Source organism: Anolis carolinensis, unplaced genomic scaffold (genome assembly GCF_035594765.1).
Source record: "Anolis carolinensis isolate JA03-04 unplaced genomic scaffold, rAnoCar3.1.pri scaffold_13, whole genome shotgun sequence".
Taxonomy (NCBI): domain Eukaryota; kingdom Metazoa; phylum Chordata; class Lepidosauria; order Squamata; family Dactyloidae; genus Anolis; species Anolis carolinensis.
The window spans coordinates 8,658,273-8,680,563 of NW_026943824.1; the positions used below are offsets into that span (position 1 = coordinate 8,658,273).

Here is a 22,291-nt window from a genome sequence, read left to right on the forward strand (position 1 = left end):
ACAACATTAAGCAGATGTAATTTTAGGTGCATCTACACTACAGACTTAATGGAATTTGAAACCACCTGGGAGTTCTAATTTTACAAGCTTTTTAGCCTTCTTTGCCAAAGAGTGCTGGGGCCTCACCAAATTACTTCACTTCACTTTATTTCTTAATCCCAGGATTCCATAGCATTAAACAAGAGCAGTTCAAGTGGTGTCAGACTCCAATAATTCTACAATGTAGATCAGGCTTAAGCAGCTGAGGGGAAAAAGGAAAGGGCCTTTGGATGTTAGGAATTGTGGGAGTTGAAGTCCAAAACACCTGGAGGGCCGCAGTTTGCCCATGCCTGTCATAGAGGCACACTGGAGGGCCTAAAGAACTGATTCTTTTTAAAACCCTTAATATTTAATTCTATTTTAATATTTGTATATTTTTAGGTTTCAAATTGTATTGTATTGGTTTTATTGTACGCTGCTTTGAGTCTTTTTTTAGAGACAAAAAGCAGAGTATAAATATGATAACAATTCCTATAGAGAAGATGTTAATCAAATCCACAAATAATCAAACCTGCAAAAGCCAAACCCACAAACATGGAGGACCGACTGTAAGTTTACCAATATCCTAGTTATTCTCGCAGTATTCTTAACATCCAGAGGTCACATTGAAGGATTAACAAATAGTCCATTAGGCAATTGAACAAAGGTTCAATTAAGAGCATACTCCAGGGATAGAAGAGGGAATAGTGGTATTCTGACAGAGAAAAACCATTGTGATGGATGCTGCCTTACCTGCGATGGTACCAATCTCCTGCAGGATAGATTTATCCCAGGTTGCAGCGATCCCGAATACAGACTCTGCTTTCTTTTTAAAACTTTCCAGGACAATTGAGCTACACAACAAAGAGCCAATTCTTGCAACGACAGCACTGTGAAAAGGGGAAAATATTCACATCCTGCCTTGACTGACACAGTTTAAAGATGAAGATGAAATAACTTCAGAACACAAATGGGGTATAAGAATATCTGTTTCCCAAAGCTTTTCTGAGCATATATATATCAGCCTCTGAAGTCTTCCATCTTCTCTTGTGAGTGTGGAGAGAGGCGCCAGAGATAATTCATACAACAGAAAGGGCACATGCGTCTGCTGGGTCCTGGCAGAGCTGCGGCTTCTATTTATATTATTTTATGCTATTTCATAATTTGGGGTCCAATTTCTCAATATCAATCTTCTCTGCCAAAGAGGGCTGGTGTCTCACAAAACCACAAATCCAAGGATTCTGCAGGATTCGGCATCGGCAGTTCAAGTGGAGTCAAACTGCATTAATTCAAATGTGTAGATTACCCCTATGAAAATCTCATACCTGAATTCATTCGCATTTATGGCTGCAATCTCTGTAGAATTCAGGGCACACAGGCTGGCACCCAGTCCTGCCAAATCAAAGCTTTTCAAAGTGGACATCTCTTGTCCAGAGTCTTCCAGAAAGCCATGTAAAATGGACTGGGTCTGGGGAAAAGAATCATCCAACAACAATGTAACTGTTTTTAATTAGTTAAGAAAAAAACACGATTCTAGATCAAATGAGAAGTTATATATGAACATGATTTTTCTGGAACTTCTAATCAGGAACATATCTTGGGATATTTTTCACGTTACAAAAACGATGCATTGGATGTAATGGAAAAAGTAATGCACTACAAGTAATACTTTAAACTGTTAACCAATTGCTTTGTGGTAATGCCCTTCCTAACTAAGAAATGAGTATTATTATTATTTGAAACATAACAAGATGAGTCCACAGCAGACACTCTGCTGGCTGTTGTATTGGATCACACGTCGGACACTTCCCAAGTGTCTAGGACTATGTGATGTATCGGCGAATAATGCGTGCAGATCCCAGTAAGGTGGCCTTCTGCAGCTGGCAGATGGTAATTTTGTTAGCGCCGATTGTGTTGTTGTTGTTGTTGTTATTATTATTATTATTTTATTATGACACAGCAAACAAAATAGATATGCTGGATTTCATATCACAAAATCACAAGTTGAACACTTCCCAAGTGTCTAGGACTATGTGATATATTTTCGGATGATGCGTGCAGATCCCAGTAGGGTGGCCTTTTGCAGTTGGCAGATCATGATTTTGTCAATGTCTATTGTTTCCAAACGCTGCCTGAGATCTTTTGGCACGGCACCCAGTGTGCCAATCACCACCGGGACCACCTGCACTGGTTTCTGCCAGAGTCTTTGAAGTTCAATCTTGAGGTCCTGATAGCGGCTGAGTTTTTCCTGTTGTTTTTCATCAATGTGACTGTCACCTGGGATGGCAACATCAATGATCCAAACCTTTTTCTTTTCCACAACTGTGATGTCTGGTGTGTTGTGTTCCAGAACTTTGTCAGTCTGGATTCGGAAGTCCCACAGTATCTTTGCGTGCTCATTTTCCAATACTTTTGCAGGTTTGTGATCCCACCAGTTCTTTCCTGCTGGGAGGTGGTACTTGAGGCATAAGTTCCAATGAATCATTTGGGCCACATAGTTGTGCCTCTGTTTGTAGTCTGTCTGTGCGATTTTCTTACTGCAGCTGAGGATGTGATCAATGGTTTCGTCGGTTTCCTTGCACAGTCTGCATTTTGTGTCAACAGCTGATTTTTTTTATCTTGGCCTGAATTGCCTTTGTTCTGATGGTTTGCTCCTGGGCTGCAAGGATCAGGCCTTCTGTCTCCTTCTTCAGGGTCCCATTCGTGAGCCAGAGCCAGGTCTTCTCCTTATCAGCTTTTCCTTCAATTTTGTCAAGGAACTTTCCATGCAATGTTTTGTTATTTTTTGTTGTTGTTGTTGTTATTATTATTATTATTATTATTATTATTATTATTATTATAGATAGCTATTATAATAATAATAATAATAATAATAATAATAATAATAATAATAATAAAACTTTATTTATACCCCGCCACCATCTCCCCAATGGGGACTCAGGGCGGCTTACATGGGGCCACGCCCAAAACAATACAATGTAAACAGCATATAAAAGCTAGGTCTTAACTTTCCTATACAGCAGGTAGGGGCAAACCTCGGCCCTCCAGGTGTTTTGGACTTCACCTGGAGGGCCGAAATGTGCCCATGCCCGATCCGACCTCCCATTGAAAAATGGGAGGACCACCTAAAGTTCCTTGCATCCAACCCCTGATCCACTTACCTGTGAAGGGTTCCATTCTGTCTGCTCACTAAGGGCAGCGATAGTATCAATTGAACTTAGATTGAGAGCTCCAATTTCAGTCTCATTTAATGTGGTGGCAATCCGCCCAAGAGAAACTATGTGATAATTCTGCCAGCTTGTTAATGGGCCCCAGACCTTTAAAAAAAACAATCATGAAATTAAGGATGAAATTAACGTTAGCTTATACAGAAACACACATGTTACCATCTGGAAAGTATGAATGGGACTGCATCCCATATTTCTTGTACCTATAGAAGTACAGTAGAGTCTCACTTATTTATTTATTTATTTATTTATTTATTTCCAATATTTCTACCCTGCCCTTCTCCCCGAGGGGACTCAGGGCGGCTTACACAACTGGTAGGATCACTACCAGTACATCATAATACAATAAAATAAGAATAAAACAGTTAAAATAATTAAATAACATAGTAAATACAATATATAAAAAAATTTAACACAATGCAACACCAAATATATATACCAATCATCCATCAGACCTTGTGCAAAAGCCTTAATCCAATCCATGTCAATGCTAACTGAGTTCATTCATTATCCAACATAACTTATCCAACATAAACGGGCCGGCAGAATGTTGGATAAGCGAATATGTTGGATAATAAGGAGGGATTAAGGAAAAGCCTATTAAACATCAAATTAGGTTATGATTTTACAAATTAAGCACCAAAACTTCATGTTATATAACAAATCTGACAGAAAAAGTAGTTCAATACACAGTAATGCTATGTAGTAATTACTGTATTTACAAATTTAGCACCAAAATATCATGATGTATTGAAAACATTGACTACAAAATGTGTTGGATAATCCAGAACGTTGGATAAGCGAGTGTTGGATGAATGAGACTCTACTGTACCACTCATTTGGGCATCAGATTGTCTTGGGTGTTTATGTGTTGAGTACCTTTCTACCAACACTGAGACTCTACAACTCACCTACCTTCATCTAGGATTAGGGGTAAAGTTTAAAATGGCAAAGAGGGGTGCAACCTCTGACTTTTTGAAATGAAGCCTGTTTCAAATTATTTCAGAGCCATGGCTGTGCCTTGTGTTTTGAGCTTAGTCGTGTAGCTCTGCTAAAAATACCTGCTAGTTGAAGGATTACGCGTGGTTTAGCACATTACAGAAATAAGTATGTATCTGCCAGATGAGCACAGTTGGCGGATGTTTAATCTTTATAGTAATTTCTCTAGGATGAAGATTTCCCTCTCGGTGGAATGTTTAGAAAAGAAAATAGGAGCCGTTCCCAGGCTCATGACAGCAAAGCAACCGATCAATCTTGCTATTATAGACCAAAGCAGCCTAATTTTGTTCTATTATCGCAGTGTTTGATCCTTGAGGAGAACAGCAGCAGCCGTTGTCAGAAGTGGGCTTTTTTATTGGAATGGGAAAACGCATGGGCAAACTTTGGCCCTCCAGGTGTTTTGGACTTCCACAATTCCTAACAGCCTTAAGCCCCTTCCTTTTCTCTCTCAGCCGCTTAAATTGAAGTCCAAAACACCTGGAGGGCCAAAGTTTGCCCATGCCTGCTGTATAAGTGCACCCCATATGCTTTTTATTCTCTGCTAAATTGTCTCGCTCTATTGTAAATTGGGTTCTCTCGTGTACACATTTAAAGAAGTTCCTAGGAATCTAGATTTCACCTTTCTCCCCCAAAACCCAGCCCCTATAGATACCTGCTTAGCTTTCTCTTTTAGCACAGTAAGCTGTGATGCACTCAAACTGCCCACGGAGCCAAGGAGTTCCACAGTCTTATTGAAAGTGCCTGGATCCATGCAAAACAATTCCTGATCTGACCAAAACTTATTTGCTTCTGACAGTTTCATAATCTCATCTGAGGAAGGTGCTGCAACCTCTGCACAACCTAGAATGGAAGAAAATAGGATTTATTTCTGAATCGCTTACATAAGCAACATGGCATTATTATTGTGATGTAATGGGTACCATTTCTTTGTCGTTATGGAAGGGGAGCCATTTCTAAAGAACTATTTTATTATCTGCAGCTGTTGCACAAACATCTAACCCCTGATGTGATACTCTGTATTTTCTCTCTTTTTTTTTTGGTCCAATTAAAGAAAATGTAATAGAAAAGACAAAATTCTTGGCAAATTTGTCAGCCATTTATTGACTTTTCTTTTCAAAAACCCAATGTTAACTAGTTACTTGTTCAAATTGCAAAAAAATTGCAAATAATTATCTTGAAAGCCAACAATCCATGATGTAATCAAACGTGATCAAGCAAGTGTGAAATATCAAGAAAAATCAGCCAAGTATTTGTTAATTACTTTCTTATTATATTTATTCTATCAGGTAGAAGGAGAAGGCACTTTATTTTAATTTGCTGCTGGCAGACTAAAATAATTTGGCTTGCTTTAGGTCCTCCCTACATTTTGAAGTGAAAGGGTGGAAGCATTTGCTGCTTTGTGTGAAATGGGGGAAGCAGGCTTGTTCAACTGTTCCTGAACATGTAAAACCTTAGTGTTATGGTTGAGCCTTCTGGCTCCGATACTAGGAGACGAGGTCGTAAGACTCCTCGAGAGTCAGACTCTTTTGAGGAGCGTGAAAGGAAACGGCTCCGGGACTTATTTGCAGAACCAACAGACGAAGACTCCTTTGAGGGTTTTACCGAGGGAATGGAGGAAGAGATGGTTAGCTCAGAGGAGGATGACATGGAATGGACTCGTGTGAGGGAGGATTTGGGTGTTACTGGCAATGATAGCATGGGAGGCGACTGGCGGGTTGCAGGATCGGACCCGTGGACGGGCTGGAGGGATGGAACGGGATCCACAGCTGGGGATGCTGTGGGGCGTAGTCAAAGGTGTTTTAGTTCTAATGAGGATGATGATGAAGAGGCACCTGGAATTAGGATAGCAGCTGACAGCGATGAGGAGTTATGAACTGGCATAAAATGGGGTCTAGAATCAATGGCTAATTGCGTTGGGCAAGGTAATCTGGACGAACGCTTGGGCTCTTGTTGGGGAACTTCCTGAAGACGGGTGTGATTCGTTTGCTGGATACCTTGGACCTCCGTCGTCTTTTTGACGGACATTATTTGCCAACTCTGGATTGACACTGGACTGACTGACTGACTACGACTCTGGACTAACCCTTCTGTGGCTATCGGTGGAACTTGTGGAACCTTAGATGTCTGCGTTTGGCTTTCGACCTCGGACCGGATTGGGACCCCGCTGACCGTCGTTACCCTGATTGATGTGCCTGGACCTGGTTTTCGCCCGTTGCACGGAGGAGCAACAGCCCGAGTTACTTCTGTAGCTCTTGAGTAGCAGAGGGGAATCTGCTGCTGGGTTTTGTGTTCATTTTGACCTTTTGTTAACCAGTTTTTGTTTGTTTAATTGCCAGGCTGAAGTAAGCACCTTTGATTTAACCCGGATTAAACTTCTGTTTAATCCGGTTTATTCTTTTGAACTGTTTAAACTCAAACGAAGCTATTTTTGTTACTTTTCATACTGAAGACAAGTGTTTGCCTAGTCTTTTGTTTCCTACGGGCAATTTTTAGTTCTGTAACCTCAATAAACTGTGTTGTATTCTATTTGGAGGCGTTCTGTCTATGACACTTAGATAATTTCTTTTTGCAGTTCTGCCTACAGGTCCCAGCAACCTTGGATTTGACCATCCTTTGAAATAAAATAGAATCACAGCTGCTGCTGCAAAGCTGGGCTCTCTCCACAAAACAAATTACAGCAAGGATGTACCAAACAGATTTGTGATCGGAACGGAAGCCAAAGGAAGGATTTATCTCAATCAGAGCCATGCAGAAAGCAGCAGAACACCCTAACAAGATTTCATCAAACAAGGGAGAGATAAGACACACACGCAAAAGTCTTATCTTCTTCCCGAAGAATCCCTTCAAAACAAAATAGCTCAATGGTTTTACAAACAAAAGAAGAGGTGGTTATATGCCTGTGTAGAAGGGCCCTTAGCTAGATGAACCAAATGTTAAGGCGGGGTTTTTTTTGTTCCTGTAAGTTCCAGAACACATGAAATGAACTTCATAACCAACAGCGCAATCTAAACATCTTTGTGCAGAAAGAAGTCATGCTTTTGCTCAGTGAGCATCCTCCAAGGGCCAGTGGGTCCAGCATTATTCCAGCTTCAATCATGTAAAGCAAAACAAAGTTCCATGCATTTCTATTCCTTATGAAGCAAGCCAACTCTTTTAGCAGTTGAAGCCCATGAACGCAGTAGTTACTGGAAACACACCGAGTGATAATATTTTAAGTAACAGCACAGACAGTTTATGAAGGGCACAATGTCACAATGCTAATGTGACAATGGATTAAGGAGAAATAATCTGTAGGCTCAAATTTACACAGACTTTCTCTTTTACAAAGAAAAAAACCCAAAGTTAAATTAAATCAATCAAAATAGTGATGCACAGTATATTCTTAATGTTATGCTTGGCAGGCACATTATAAGCCAAACAAATGTGACCTGCAACATAGTGTTGTCGTATGGAGTGACCTTGATCTGAATTTCAGTCCATTTGTGACCCTATACTTTGATATATCGCTCCCTATGTCAGTCAGCATTCTAGGTCCATTAAAATACATTAACTGGTTGGGTTTGGGTCCCCTGCTCCCTTAGGTCCTCCATTAAGACTCCATAAACAAGAGTAGTCAGAGCCTGAACATCAGAAACAAGAAGGCAATACTTATAAAATGAAAGAAGCAGCACATACTGCTTCTGTAACAGTTGTGTAGGAAACAGCTGAATCAACATACACTGATGTGTGACAAAGGATTAAGTGGGAAAATAATCTGTTGGTTCACATTTACATACTTTCTGTTTGGCTTGTTCTTTTAAGCAGGGAACACAACAAATTAAAATAAAAAAACTGTTGTTACCCTCTGAGGTTTTTTCCTAGCATAGATTTCAGCAGATATTTGGAAAGTTCACAATCAGACTTATTTCAAAGAGCAAAGACTTCAACCAAAAGACCAAAACTACATTTTAGTTTTTGATTGTCTCAAAACACATTTAAGTTCAGCAAGATGAAGAAAGAAGTTAGCTGGACTACAGCACAAAGGCAACAAAGAATTACTCACCAAAGGTTCCGTTTGGCGCACTAAATGGGATGCTAGAGTTGCGAACCCATTCAAAATAAGCCAACAAGAGCTCTTCAGACGGAGGAACTGGTCCAGATTTCTTTGATGCGATATCTGATATGAAACCAGGAAACTTTTGTGGGGTGGAGGAGGGATAAAATGTGATTATTTAAAGAGAATTATTGCTTTGATAAAAGGAGGTTCAGAAGTAATAAGATAAAATAAGACAAACTGTGTTTTAGTTTTATTGATAGAATAAAGCTGAGGTAGTGCATTCCCTGTAAATAATTTATATGTAGTGATATCCAAATTTCAGTGCTGTTTAAGAGATTCCCCACTTCTCCTTCCATCATACCGTTTAATTTCATTTTTAAAAGGAAGGAAGGGAAAATGAAATGGAGAATACTGGAAAAGTTTGAATAGAATTTTGAATAATGCAACACTGCATCATTTTGTTGCAATTCTCACTTAGAATTAATAAAATAGTTGCCATACTCTTGCCTTGGGAGAAAGACGGGATATAAATAAATTAAATAATATCAATTTAAGTAGAAATACTAACTACAGAAATACCTTTTCCACAAGGATGCTCAAATCAGTCTTTGTCAAAAGAGCTATAAATGGACCAATGTCTTGTGTTGTCTCAGTCGTCCAGTTTCTCGGAGAACTGAAAAAAATGTTTTGGAATACTATCTGAGTGAAGTAGTCCTAGAACAATGTTCAAATGCCATAAGGCTCAAATAAATTATGATGTACATATTAAATTCAAATGTTGGAACAACAAATACAAGTTCCAGTAACTATTATCTCAGTGCTTTCCAACCATTTCATATTGGCGACACACTTTTTAAAAATGCATCTTTCTGCAACACGGTAATTCAGTTTTACTGGCAAACCAAAAGTTAAACTCAACCCGTTATAAGAGATATGGGCACATATATAAACTGTAATATCAAAATGTATGGGACACAACATCTCTCGTGAAAACCTTTCATTTATATTTTTAAAAGGATATATTGCTTATTTCACATAGTCAGAGGTTTCTCATATTCTCGCAACACACCTACCTACACACTACCACCAATACGTGAACGTGTTGCAAGCTGCAACACACCGTTTGGAAGGCTCTGCTTTATCTGAAACACTTGGGAACAGAAGCGTGTTGGATTTCAGATTTATTTATTTTGGAAAACTGTATTTGCATGCAATATCTGCTTATTGCCACACAACTAAAGGCTGATGGGACAAAGTCCAGAAAGACATACGCTGACATTTGTTCTCTTTGATTATTGTTATAAATTTAAGGAGAAATTGCTATGAAGACAGTGGTAGATTGTTTTTTCTCCCACTACATTGAGTTTTGACCCACACAGATTATTCTCTTACCCATACAAATCAATGATCCAGCGTTTAATGTCCATCTCCTGTTCATGGCTGAGATGCTGGCATTGTCCAAACTGTTGAAGGGCTGTGGCCATTGTCTCCAATGATCCCACACAAATTAATGCTGGGGATAAATGGCAGATGAGGTTGCCAATCAAGTCAAGGTCATATTCATCAACGATGGAGCCATTCTGAAATAAAGGAGGCAAGAGTTAATGTGTGAATGACTGTAGAGCTTGGAAAAGTCAATGGCCAAGCTGGTTTTGGGGATGGGAAGTTCTCTCAAGCCACATGTTTCTGTAGAAAAGGAAGGATTTTATAGTCTGTGGTTATCCTGGAATAACTGTGCCACTTTCTATAGATGTCTACAGCATTGAAGCAGTTAATGTGGTGTAAACTACTACACTTCTGCAGTGTGGATACAACCTGTGTCTCCTCGTGAGGTGGCTAAGACTCTAACATGGCCCACAATAACCAGCTTCATTTTCTGATGGGTCTATGGACTGTAATAAATGTTGTTGTATAACCAAGCTTCATTTGTGGCCTTTGCATACTTTATAATACAATCCCACCTTCCTCAACCTTGTGTCCTCTAGCTGTGCTGGCCCCAAACCCAAATGTATATATCTTTTAACAAAATAAAAATATTTCTACCAGGCAGTTATGGACTTTTTGCAGAATTGCATTTTTCTTCTGCTCATTTAAAACGAGACGATCAAGTTCAATCTTCCTTAGGCTGGTTATGAAAGGGACACAGAGCGATCCTGTAATGGCTTCCAGATACTCAGGACTAGAGGAAAGATTTATGACAACAATTTAGTGCAGAAAAACGGAGACCCGTTCAAAATGCAGCAGCTGTAACGTATGGGAAAGGGGACAATTTCACCCCTAGTCCCTTTCTGCAATTTGGAGATAGTATTATTAATGTCTGTCCGGGGTTGTTGCAAAAACGGTAATAAAATAATGTATGTGGAGCATTCTGAATACGTCAGATATTCTATACTAGGCAAGGGTAAACTTCGTCCCTTCAGGTGTTTTGGACTTCAACTCCCACCATTCCTAGCAGCCTCAGGCCCTTTCCTTTTCCCCCTCAGCCGCTTAAGCGGCTGAGGGGGAAAAGGAAGGGGCCTGAGGCTGTTAGGAATGGTGGGAGTTGAAGTCCAAAACACCTGGAGGGCCCAAGTTTACCCATGCATGTTCTATACAGTTGTGCATTAACATTATTCAGTTCAAGTGCATGCATTCTTGATTACTAAAACATTTTTTCCTAAAAATAATGGAACAAATGTAAGAAAATTAACTGGAAAAAAACTGGCATTCTGGGGGTCTATCATATTTCATTTTCAGACGTCTATTAAAGCTTTTGAATTAAAAAATTAAGTATAAAATTAAATTAAAAAGAATAACTTACGGAAGCAGAGCTAACAAGTAGGGAGGTGTGGATATATTAGAGATCGTCCAGTATTTCCAAGCCATACAACTGATCTGCAAATAAGGTACAGTAGAGTCTCGCTTATCCAAGCCTCTGGATAATCCAAGGCATTTTTGTAGTCAATGTTTTCAATATATCGTGATATTTTGGTGCTAAATTCGTAAATACAGTAATTACAACATAACATTACTGTGTAATGAACTACTTTTTCTGTCAAATTTGTTGTATAACATGATGTTTTGGTGCTTAATTTGTAAAATCATAACTTAATTTGATGTTTAATAGGCTTTTTCTTAATCCCTCCTTATTATCCAAGATATTCGCTTATCCAAGCTTCTGTCGGCCCGTTTAGCTTGGATAAGTGAGACTCTACTGTAGTTAAAAATCATTGAATTCAACCAGTTACTCCCACCCTCTCTTAAATACAAGAAGGAACAACATATTTTAAGGGGAAAAGAAATAAAGGAAATGTGGAGGGTTCTTTATGTTGTGTTGTCAAAGGAAAGGGCCTGAGACTGTTAGGAATTGTGGGAGTCCAAAACACCTGAAGGGCCAAAGTTTGCCCATGCCTGGCATATACCCATTCCTACATAATTTCCACCGTGAAAATGTCAAGAGTCAACATCCCAGACATGACCTCTTGCAAGCAAAATAAAAGAAACACACGATGCCATTTGGTCTGTTACCTGATATGGTGAAAGCAAGTGGAGATTCTTTTCAAAATATTTGAAAACATTGACAAAGGTGATTGGACTCATTCTGTCAATTTGCCAGCATGTTATTCCTTTCACCATTTGGTCGATGCTGAATTGAAGAAGATGGAGGAGGAGAAGGGAAGTTATGTTGTAAACATTTACAGGATTAACACCCAACATTAAAAATAACTTTTTTTCTCCAGGTGTTTTTGACTTCAGCTCCCATAAGCTTCAACCAGCTTGACCAATCAGGAATTTTGGGAGCGGAAGTCTTAAAACTCAGGGAGGAACAAAGGTCAGGAACCCATCAGATGTCAGGCATTGCTTTATGTGGGTAAATTTTGAGCATCTGAACCACCATTAAAAGAACAAGTTATGGATGCTGGTCCTGTGCTTCTTGGTTTGCTATTCAACCATAAAACAAATATTAAAACAGGCTTAGCACAATGGGTTAAACCACTGTGCTGCAGAAAAGTCCTACCGATCAAAAGGTTGGCACCCATTGCCACCCCTAGCTCACCTGCCCACCTAGCAGGACAAAAGCATAACTGCAAGTAGATATATAGGTACTGCTTCTAGACAGAAGGAAATAAAGTGCCCTTAAGGACATCGATCAGAAGGAAAGCTCCTTGGCATAGAAGATGGAGCGACAGCACCCCTCCAAGATACTAGAAATAAGATGGGAAAACTGCCTTTATTTCTGTTTGTGTTGTCTGTCCTGTTAATTGTATAATCGGCATTGAATGTTTGCTGTATGTGTGTTTTGTAAGCCACTCTGAGTCCCCTTCGGGGTGAGAAGAGCGGGGTATAAATACTATAAATAAATAATTAAAATGTGCAGCATTCAATGTCAAATCATCACACCTACCTTAAGAGCTCAGAAAGAGGTGTCTTCTTTGATAATAATTCATACAGGAATAAGGCCTGAAATGAAATCAATATAAATAAATAAAATACTTAATATCTATCTCACATATAGTAGTCTGCCTGTGTAGGTACGCATATACTACACACAAGTATGAATTCTACCACAAAATGGGACTATGCCCCTTTTCAGGGTTCCCATCTCATTTCCTCCACCTTCCAGATGATATTTCAAAATCGGCACTTCTTGATTGTCAGGACAGGTTAATGCGTTTGTTCTTTTTGTTGAATCCTCTTTCTGTTTTTTTACATAAACTTATGTATTTCTGCATGGCAAGGAGAGCCATATTCAGCCTATAGCATATCTCTGCATGTTGTTTTCTCCCTTTGTGGTTCATGTCCTCTCCCCTGTGCACTGACAATTTGTTGGAAACAACCACTATATCAGGCATGGGCAAACTTTGGCCCTCCAAGTGTTTTGGACTTCAACTCCCACAATTCCTAACAACTTTTCTACTGGCTGTAAAGAATGCTTTCCCATGCCTGCACTATAGCAAGGCTAAATGAGATAACTATTAATATTATCAGACTGCTTCCCTCCCCACGTCCCCTTTTCATAGGATTGCCAGATTCAAAATAAGAGAGGGCTCGTATAGCTTCGATGACTGTGACAAAGGAAGTTTAGCAGGTATTATCTGTTGCACCACCAATGCTGCTGAAATTCCTTTATCTACCCAACAAATTTTGTGATTCTGTGACTCTCCTATCCACCGTGTCAACAAAATGTGAGATAAGAAGGTCCAGCCAGACATTATTTACCTGACTCGGCCTCAGTTCCCTTTCTTTCACTAGGGAAGAGTTGAATCCCTCTCCCGTCCACAAATCAAAAAGCGACAGCTCCTTAAAAAAGGGTCCTTGCATATCTGCAAACACGGATGATAGTTCTGTGGATGCAATAATCTATAGGAGGGAAGAACACCATAGTGTTATCATCTATCTATCCATCCATCCATCCCTGCATATCTGGATTTGCCTGAAAACACTGAATTTGTGCAAAGGTCAAAGTCAGCAGTGATTAACAGACTTATTTGGAAATACATTTGATTGAACTCAGTGGGACTAATTGAGAACAAAGTGTGAGAAATATGAACTGTTAAAGATTTGAGAACCTCTATCCATGAAGTTCCAGATCCACCTCAGAAATGCATTTTAAAAAGGATCTTACAGAGCACAGGGTTCCTACAAGCTTCCTACATCTAAGCTAGGATGTTTTCTCATTTGTGAAGTCCATGAGATGGGACAGAAAGGGCAGGCATTAGGGACGGGACCTTTTCCATCTCATGGGCTAAATTCGATGTCAGGAATATCCTTGAGAAGATGATTCTAAAGGGGGGAAAGCAAAATGACGCAATCTCAAATACCCATCTGTAAGGATGTTATGAGTTAACAGAAATTATTATTAATATGATTTTATTTGTTTGTTAAAAAAAAAAAAGAAGGAGTTATATATTAACGAAGGCAGGCCTCGCATAGAAGCCAGCTGGAAACAGTATACAACAGGTTGCCATAGCAACATAGGCTTTCTTTGGAGGAGAAGGGGGCGTGGCTTAGTTGGCAGTTAAAGCTTAAACCCTTTTTTAAAAAGTTAGTTGCTGTTCGACTTTTGAGGAAGTGAGGGGGCTGTTTGAATCAGCTGAAGAGAGGTTGCTCTTTGACAGCTTAGAAAAGCTGGGAAATTGAGGCTTGTTCACACAAGCAGACGGCAGCTTATTGTCATTCAGGGAAAGGCTGAGGATATAAGCTGACCGGGAGTTTAGTCTAGAGGGAGTCAGTCAAAAAATAAATAAATAAATAAAAAGATCAATCCACGGCTTGATTGTTAAAGTGATAGTTTGATCTCTGTTCTTTGAAGAGTTGTTTAAGAAGTATTCATACAAATAAGACTGCACTGTAACTCAAGATCCTGAAACGTCTATATATTGCAACCACAAGCTTATGTACAAATAAACTTGAACTTCGTTGTTGTTCATAAAGATCAGTCTCCTTGCCTCACTCTGCACCTGGGGGAAAGCCATTACCATTTACCATTTACCATTTACGTTTAAAGACATTACCTCACGTTGGTGGCAGTTACTGTACCTTATTATATAAGTTACCATATTTACTCATATAAATTCCTCAGTTCTGTTATCCTTCCTTATCCTCCAATTCCTCCTGATATATATACTCCCTCCAGACATATTTTCCCTCCATATTTTAAGGACCGTTCACATCATCTATTTCAGGTTAAAGTTCTTATGATCAGTAAATAAGCTTTGCAAGAAGCATTTCAATCTGGAGGGAGGAGGCTGCAGAAAAGGTGGGAAGAGGTTCAGACACTGAGAAATCTCCAGACAGATGGATTGGGATTTCGGAATCCTCACTTACCTTGCGGAGGATGCCTTGGCGCTGGGCTGGAGATAAATCGGAAGCACGTTCAGCTAATGCTCCTCTGATTAACTGAGACAGCTCTTTGGGGCTCATACTGTGGAAAGACTGAGTGCTTATCCCGGTCACCAAAGCACCCATCTGGCTGATATTATGAAGTGAGAGTATCTACATGCGAGCAGGAGAAATATAAGATAGGAATAGCATTTGAGCAGCAAATGGCTGAAGTGTCAGACAATAACACTTTTGTCCGATACTCATTTCGAGGTGTCTTTAGCCCCTTCCCTGAACCCTCTATTTTTCCCCATCTATATTCAGAGTCTATGGGTGGTTTCCATGCTGGATTTCAGTCTGATCAATGCAACGTGTTCAAACTGTTTCACAGAGCATGTGTTGTATCTGGAATAGTTGCTTCCCACTTCAAACTAAAACAGTCAGATGTGTTTATGTGTATCATAAATAAAAGACTTCTGGAATACTTGTGTTCCATTATGTTTTTGTTTGTTTGTTAATGCAAGATAGAAAGCAAAGTCATTCTAAACACACACACACACACATACATATATCAAGATGATATAGTTAATAATATGATTCCACTGCAAATGCAAGAAAACCACAGTATGTTGTTAAACCTATCTGTGCAAATGTCCTGAATCCAGCCCCTTAGAGTTTGCAACCTATAATAGTCGCCTCGAGCAGTCATTCATGATTGCAGAGCTACTCTGAGGCTTTTTGCAATCCACATTTTGGAGGAATTACAGTGTTCAAAGCTAGATTTGTAGTTCCAAAACCTGCTTTTTATTTTGAATGGTTTTATTTGTAGTATTAATATCCAGCTTTTTCTCAAAGGAGTTCTGCACAGGAACCCTTTATATGTGTTTAGGCTTATAGAGAATGAATGGCCCAAGGTCACCTAGTACCTAAAGCACACTGCCTAATCTCTCCTGGAAAAGTTACTTTTTTTACTAGAGCTTCTGAAACCCCCTAGCTAAAGCCAGAATGTGATTGGGATCCTAAATCTCTCCCAATTATTCAGCCTGTTAACTTTGTTTTGTAAAATCAATCATATATAGAAAGCTGAAACAATATGATTTACTTCAGAACCTATATGGAACCAACTTGCTTCACATTTTGCAGATTTGGTTGAAATGGGATTATGGAACTGATACATTCGTTTGTGTGAGCCCAATATTAAAGCTGTTTTTAATTCCCTTTACAAAAATACTACCATACCTTTTCATACATCAGATATTTCCTGGATAGAATCATGATTTGGCTTCTCGCCCACCCTGAAACCTGGTTTAATGTTTGGATCGCGTTGTGCACAGCCTCCGGGGAGAGAGAATCCAGCTGGTTGGTGCTAAGTCCTACCACCGCGTCCGAGAGGGAGCCAAGGGACTCATTCAGCGTCTGGTTTTGCAGGGCAAGGTCAAGCAGCTGGGATTTGAGCTGAAACCAGTTGGAGAAAGGGATTTGAAGAGCCGACGATGAAATGCTAAAAGGGGTTCAGGGACACATTTTGAAATGCAGGAGTGGATCACGATTCTGTGGGGTGTGTATATTTGTGTGTGCATGCTTATTTATGAATGGTCAAGATACTACAACATCAGACATAACAACAACGATGGATCTCCATCTCCATTAGTTACACCCCAGGATGCTACACCCTTTCATCCCCATCTGAAGATTTTTTGATATGCTGCATTTCAGGATACTAGCAAATTATATCTGCAATGGGATCTCTCAGTCATAGGGTGCATCACAGCAGATGGAAAGACTCCCTCCCCCTTGGGGTTCTATCATAACTGTTTGTCTTCATGTGCTCTGTAAGTATAAGAATGCTGCAGACACCTATCCTCAGTGTTTCCATCGGCAATGGCTCAACTTTATTCCCCCCTGAGGAGGTGGGGGTGGGATACCAGTGCCTCCATTATCCTTCTGCAAGACAAGGCTGTGGCACAGGCTGGTGAGCAGCCTGCTTCAATAAATCACTCTGACCATGAGGTCATGAGTTTGAGGCCAGCCCGTGGCGGGGTGAGAACCCGTCAATTAAAAAATAAAAAATAGCCCCTGCTCGTTGCTGACCTAGCAACCCGAAAGATAGCTGCATCTATCAAGTAGGAAATAAGGTACCACTTATAAAGTGGGGAGGCAAATTTAACTAATTTACGACGTTGGAATGAGGCAGTGCCATTACAGTGGATGATGAAGCAGCTGCTCCCTCCTGTGGCCAGAATCGAACATCCCCTCAGGAGAAGGTTAAATTGCCTCTGCATCTGTCTCTGTCTTGGTTCTACCGTGTTTCCCCGAAAATAAGACAGTGTCTTATATTACTTTTTACTCCAAAAGATGCGCTAGGTCTTATTTTCAGGGGATGTCTTATTTTTCCATGAAGAAGAATTCACATTTATTGTTGAACAAAAAAAATGAACATGTATTCTATACTGTAAAGTAGTTGTCATCACAAACCAACATAACCAAACCAGACAAACTGTGACTTCGGTCAAGAATTTCTTGTTACTTCCATTATTTCCATATACAACTGGTATGTACATTTACCAATCCTGCATGCTATGGTGTTTTGTTTGGTGGGTGCCGGGCATGCTTCCAAACAAAAACTTTACTAGGTCTTACTTTCGGGGGAGGCCTTATATTTAGCAATTCAGCAAAACCTCTACTAGGTCTTATTTTTTGGGGATGTCTTATTTTAGGGGAAACAGGGTATGTGTATATGGGCATTGAATGTTTGCCCTATATGTATATAATGTGATCCGCCCTGAGTCCCCTTTGGGGTGAGAAGGGCGGAATATAAATACTGTAAATAAATAAATAAATAAATAAACATGACACGCCAGAGCTAGTAAGCGTGAACTCGACACCAACCTTCTGAATGTCAGCCTGGGACCCTCTTAGATGGTTGCATTTAATCATCTGATGAAGTAAAACCCGAGCTACATTGGCATCCATCTGTTCCAGGTCATTGTAAAAACAAACCAACAAGCCTAATCTGTGTGAGAGAATGCAGTAGGTTATTGTTTTTATTAAACAACAACAACAATAATGCATTTTATTTGTTACCCACCTCTCTTAACAGCTCAAGGCGGGGTACAACAAAGTCAAAACTTAATTGGGAGTTTCTGAACTTGGTACAGAGGTAGACCAATGTACAGCACATTGCAGAAGTTCAACCATTAGCAAGGTTATTTACATCTTGCCTGTTTCCCAAGGTAGTAGATAAAAATGGTTTACAAATAAAAATGATTACAATTTCAAAGATCCTACATCACTTACTTGGTTACACACGTAAGGTCTTCTGGTCCTAACTCCCAACTGTCCAAACTTACCTTAAGGAATAAATTCCACTGAATATCAAAAAAACTAATTGGTAAATAGATGTGCATTGAATCAGAGCGACATCTGAAAACCTCCCCAGTTTGACTTTCTTCTTTGCCATTAATTCATTCATTGACTCCAGCATCTCATCCAGGAATAAACAATGTGGCCTTCCTTTCCATGATTGTTTTGAGGATCAGAATAATAAAATGTTTTTGAATACACTTAGCACTATATATGGTAAGTGTTATATAGGGTTATAGCAAATTATTCTCAGTGACATTATACATCCAGAAATAACACAATCCTTTTGGGAGTGCACCATATCAGAATGTAAGATGGAATGGGTTTGCTCGAGCACTCTCCTCTTTAAAAAGGAGGTATGATAATGTGGCATGCTCCAAAACAGAACCATTCATTAACAGTGTTTAAAACCTCTATTTTTTCTGTTTTCCCAAACTCAACCAGCAAAAGGATTCTTCAAGATCAAATCTTGAATAATGGAACTTGCCTATAAAGTGTTGATATGTTTTTCATGTCAAATCCTGATGCGTTTATTCTTTCCAAGAAAGCTTGTGCAAGGTCTGGGGTGATATCATATACGGTATCGAGTTGCTTTGTTGCATTGTCATAACTGATGAACAATCTCATCTAATTGGTAAATAACAGAAGAGTGTGTTATTAGACACTGAACAAACAAAGTATATTAAATATGCATATTCAGGGACAGAGTGGAGATGAATGGAAGGCTGGTTAATAACAAAATTCTGGTATAATCTTGCAGCAAAAGACCCCACAAACCTACAAGAACCTTATTTTAGTGTTGTAGACAAGTCAACCAGAGTCCTGTTTTAGTTTGACAAGGATGAGGAATCAGTGGACATTCATTTGTTGGACTTATCAGCCATGTTTCTTTAGAGGTTTACAAAATTCTTAAGAGGATTCTGCAAATGACATTCGTCTAAGCAACCCAGCAGTCTTTGGAAAAGAATGTGACTACTTCCTTTTTTTAGCAGTAACTCTTATGTTCTGGGAGTAGTCCTTTATGAAAGTAAACTCCCTGACTTCTGAGCATCATGCCTACAGAGTATTACAGGTTCCACAAACAATATCCTATTGTATACTTCAATTTACTTACTTCGTTAGGGTGAATTTTCCAAATTTCTTCGAGTGGGAGATGAACCATGTATCTTCCTAGAATCCATAGGTTTTCTGCACTCACCCATGAAGTGGCATTCTCTGAATTGAGAAGAGATTAAATGAAACCATTCATAAACAAGTATGGTAATACAATCTGGATTTATGAACAAATATTAGTGAAATCTGCAAATGCTGCAGGAGGCAGAGCTTGTATATAGGGTTCTATAGCCAGATAGTCATAGCTTTTGTTCCTTTCCTGTCCCTGCCATTTCTTCTTTACTCCCTTCCACAGCCTTAGAAAATAAATACTTTCTAAAAACTTCTGTCCATTTACTGATTCTTAACTTACCACTGATATTGTAGGATTTTTGTAGGATCTGCATCATCCAGTCATATAGAGCCCTCTGTGAACTTGCAGTTATCCTGTCATATAGATCTCTGAATACTGATGATCTGAAATACAACAGAAGAGGAAGGCTATGGTGTTCTGTCACGCGCTGGGCCTGTGACTGATTGTCTATTATATAGGACGTACGCTTTACGCCCAGCGGGAAGCCAGGGTGCCTAAAGAAAGGTTGTTGAGAAATTTCCTTGAAAAGATGGCCTTGAAGTCTTTAAAGAAATAACAAAGTCTTTATTGACGAACAAATAATAAATCTTCAAGGAGTCCTGTCCCCACAGGACAGGCGATAGGCTTTGAATAACTGTGAAACCCTCTTATAACCTCTCCCAGGCTATCTAATATCTGGGCCTGGCTGGTCTGGGACCCACTGCCAACTCCAAGTGCGTCTGGTTGTTGAGTGAACCTACCAGCCAAGGCTTGCAGATGTTTCTGTGCTGTTGTTCTGTATCCTCGGACGGTCAATATCCCTGGTGTTCTGGTATATGAAGCTTTTCTATGGGACGAGCTGGTCTATGTGCTATAGCTGAGCTTCCTAAGTGAGACTAACTTAAAAATGGCTCCTTCCCTCCCAGAGCCCTGAACAAGGGGCGGAACCAAACTTAATGGTGATTGACAGGTGGCCTGTCCTATTATTGCAAATTTTTGCAGAAAGAAAATAAAGCTGAAGTTTCTGGTACAGCTGTACCAGAACATATGGACAAATGGATGAATTAGCAACATTTGGTTCTCTAGTCAGGACGCCTAAGAATCCATCAAAACAATTAAAGCTAAATAAAACTGAATATGATTTGAACTCCAAAAGGAACCAATGGGTTCAATTTCAAAATCGTCACTACCTTCAGTTATCAATGGCAAGAAACTACGGTAGCTTACAGGTTTCGAAAAGCATCTTCTTGAAGGTCTTTGGGGAGGTTTGGGATGGTGTGGACTTGGAGGTACATAATGGAAGATGCCCGGAGGATCTGGCTCAGGATGTTCACACATTCTGCGGAGCTCAAACTCTGAAAGCACCTCTCCAAAGTAGTGAGGAATAATGTTCGGTTTCCTCCTGGACTTTGGAAAATTCTCTCTCTTATCCCAGCCAGGTCGATAACAACATTTCCCAACTCCTGCTGACACAAGTTATATATGAATTAGCAATTGTATTATTTCTACAAGCCTACTGGCTGTTAGGAATTGTGGGAGTTGGAGTCCAAAACACCTGGAGGGCCGAGGTTTGCCCATGCCTGTGTTACATAGTAGGGAGGCAGAACTTTTGGCCCTCCAGATCCTTAGGATTACAACTCCCACAATGTCTTCCCATTGGGCTTATTGGTTTTGATCTCCAAAAAAAGAGAATTAAACAGCCCATTGCTTCTGTTATACAGCATGCATTAAAATAAATTAATTATGCAGTGAGTCACTTTGTGTCTCAATTAAGAGATAGAAGTGGAATATAATAACAACAATAATAGTAATAATTTGGAGCTAATGGTGTTCCTATTTGGCATATTCTACAATCAAAAACAATTTACCAAATATTCCTGCTTGTTGCCAAAGAGATATTTCATTGCAGTCTGGAAACGCTGAAGATTCATTTGTTGAAATTCAGACAGTAGCACTCTGGGGTGGTATAAGAGGTTTTCCAGATAAGTTTTAACAGAAGCCTAAAAAGAATAGGGTGGGAATGAGACAACACAAGAGAAATACACAATTGCAATATTTCAAACTGCTAGGTAAGCTGAAGCTAGGGCTGATGGCAGGAGCTCACCCCAACCCGTGTGTTGAACTGCAAACCTTTCAGCTTCTGTAGCTGGTGGTTTATAACCCACTGTGCTTGGCAGTTAAGACGGCGTCAAACTGCTATAATTCTGCTTCCAAATCAATCAAAAATTGATGAATAATCTTTTAACACTGGAATTTCCAGAATCACAAAATTATTTTGCTTGGGATGGATGCCTGGCTTTTAGGACGGACTTCAGGGGGATTTGCAGTTGTGATGTCATAGTCATAAATGTGAATGCAAAACAGTGATGGGGTTGAAAACCTATCTCATTGCATAGCAGGATGACAATTTTTTAAAAACGTACTTAAAAGAAATACCAGTATTATACTGTTTAGCATGCCTACTTCCTCTGCACACCTACCTCAAAACACCGTGGCATCAATAACAATTAGCATTCCATGTATAAAAAATATTGATTGTCCACATAATGGGACCGGCCATCATGCTGCCTGCTAATTACAGCAACACCAAACAACAACAATTAATAACCAATAACAAAAACAGCCAATCATTTTAACACTATTTGACTCCTAATTGCTTCCCAACCGTATTGGAAAGTTTTA

At 39.6% G+C, this 22,291-nt stretch overlaps 1 protein-coding gene across 2 annotated transcripts in view; it reads right to left on the reverse strand.

The window, feature by feature from the left end:
- The window catches only part of otoa (otoancorin), a 35,153-nt gene that overhangs the window by 5,038 nt on the left and 7,824 nt on the right, over positions 1 to 22,291 (reverse strand). The window contains exons 7-26 of one of the 2 annotated variants that reach the window (XM_062964436.1): positions 21,478 to 21,609; positions 20,837 to 21,072; positions 19,910 to 20,013; positions 19,559 to 19,659; positions 18,932 to 19,071; positions 17,971 to 18,094; positions 16,321 to 16,536; positions 15,088 to 15,255; positions 13,480 to 13,620; positions 12,665 to 12,720; positions 11,788 to 11,905; positions 11,081 to 11,154; positions 10,324 to 10,459; positions 9,673 to 9,860; positions 8,860 to 8,953; positions 8,287 to 8,419; positions 4,897 to 5,084; positions 3,180 to 3,335; positions 1,344 to 1,486; positions 772 to 908 (exon numbers count right to left, since the gene is read on the reverse strand). In XM_062964436.1, coding sequence (XP_062820506.1) covers positions 772 to 908; positions 1,344 to 1,486; positions 3,180 to 3,335; positions 4,897 to 5,084; positions 8,287 to 8,419; positions 8,860 to 8,953; positions 9,673 to 9,860; positions 10,324 to 10,459; positions 11,081 to 11,154; positions 11,788 to 11,905; positions 12,665 to 12,720; positions 13,480 to 13,620; positions 15,088 to 15,255; positions 16,321 to 16,536; positions 17,971 to 18,094; positions 18,932 to 19,071; positions 19,559 to 19,659; positions 19,910 to 20,013; positions 20,837 to 21,072; positions 21,478 to 21,609 — 2,785 coding nt within the window. Of the gene's footprint in view, positions 1 to 771; positions 909 to 1,343; positions 1,487 to 3,179; positions 3,336 to 4,896; positions 5,085 to 8,286; positions 8,420 to 8,859; positions 8,954 to 9,672; positions 9,861 to 10,323; positions 10,460 to 11,080; positions 11,155 to 11,787; positions 11,906 to 12,664; positions 12,721 to 13,479; positions 13,621 to 15,087; positions 15,256 to 16,320; positions 16,537 to 17,970; positions 18,095 to 18,931; positions 19,072 to 19,558; positions 19,660 to 19,909; positions 20,014 to 20,370; positions 20,625 to 20,836; positions 21,073 to 21,477; positions 21,610 to 22,291 lie in introns of those variants that run through there. The other variant, XM_062964437.1, reaches the window with a different exon arrangement.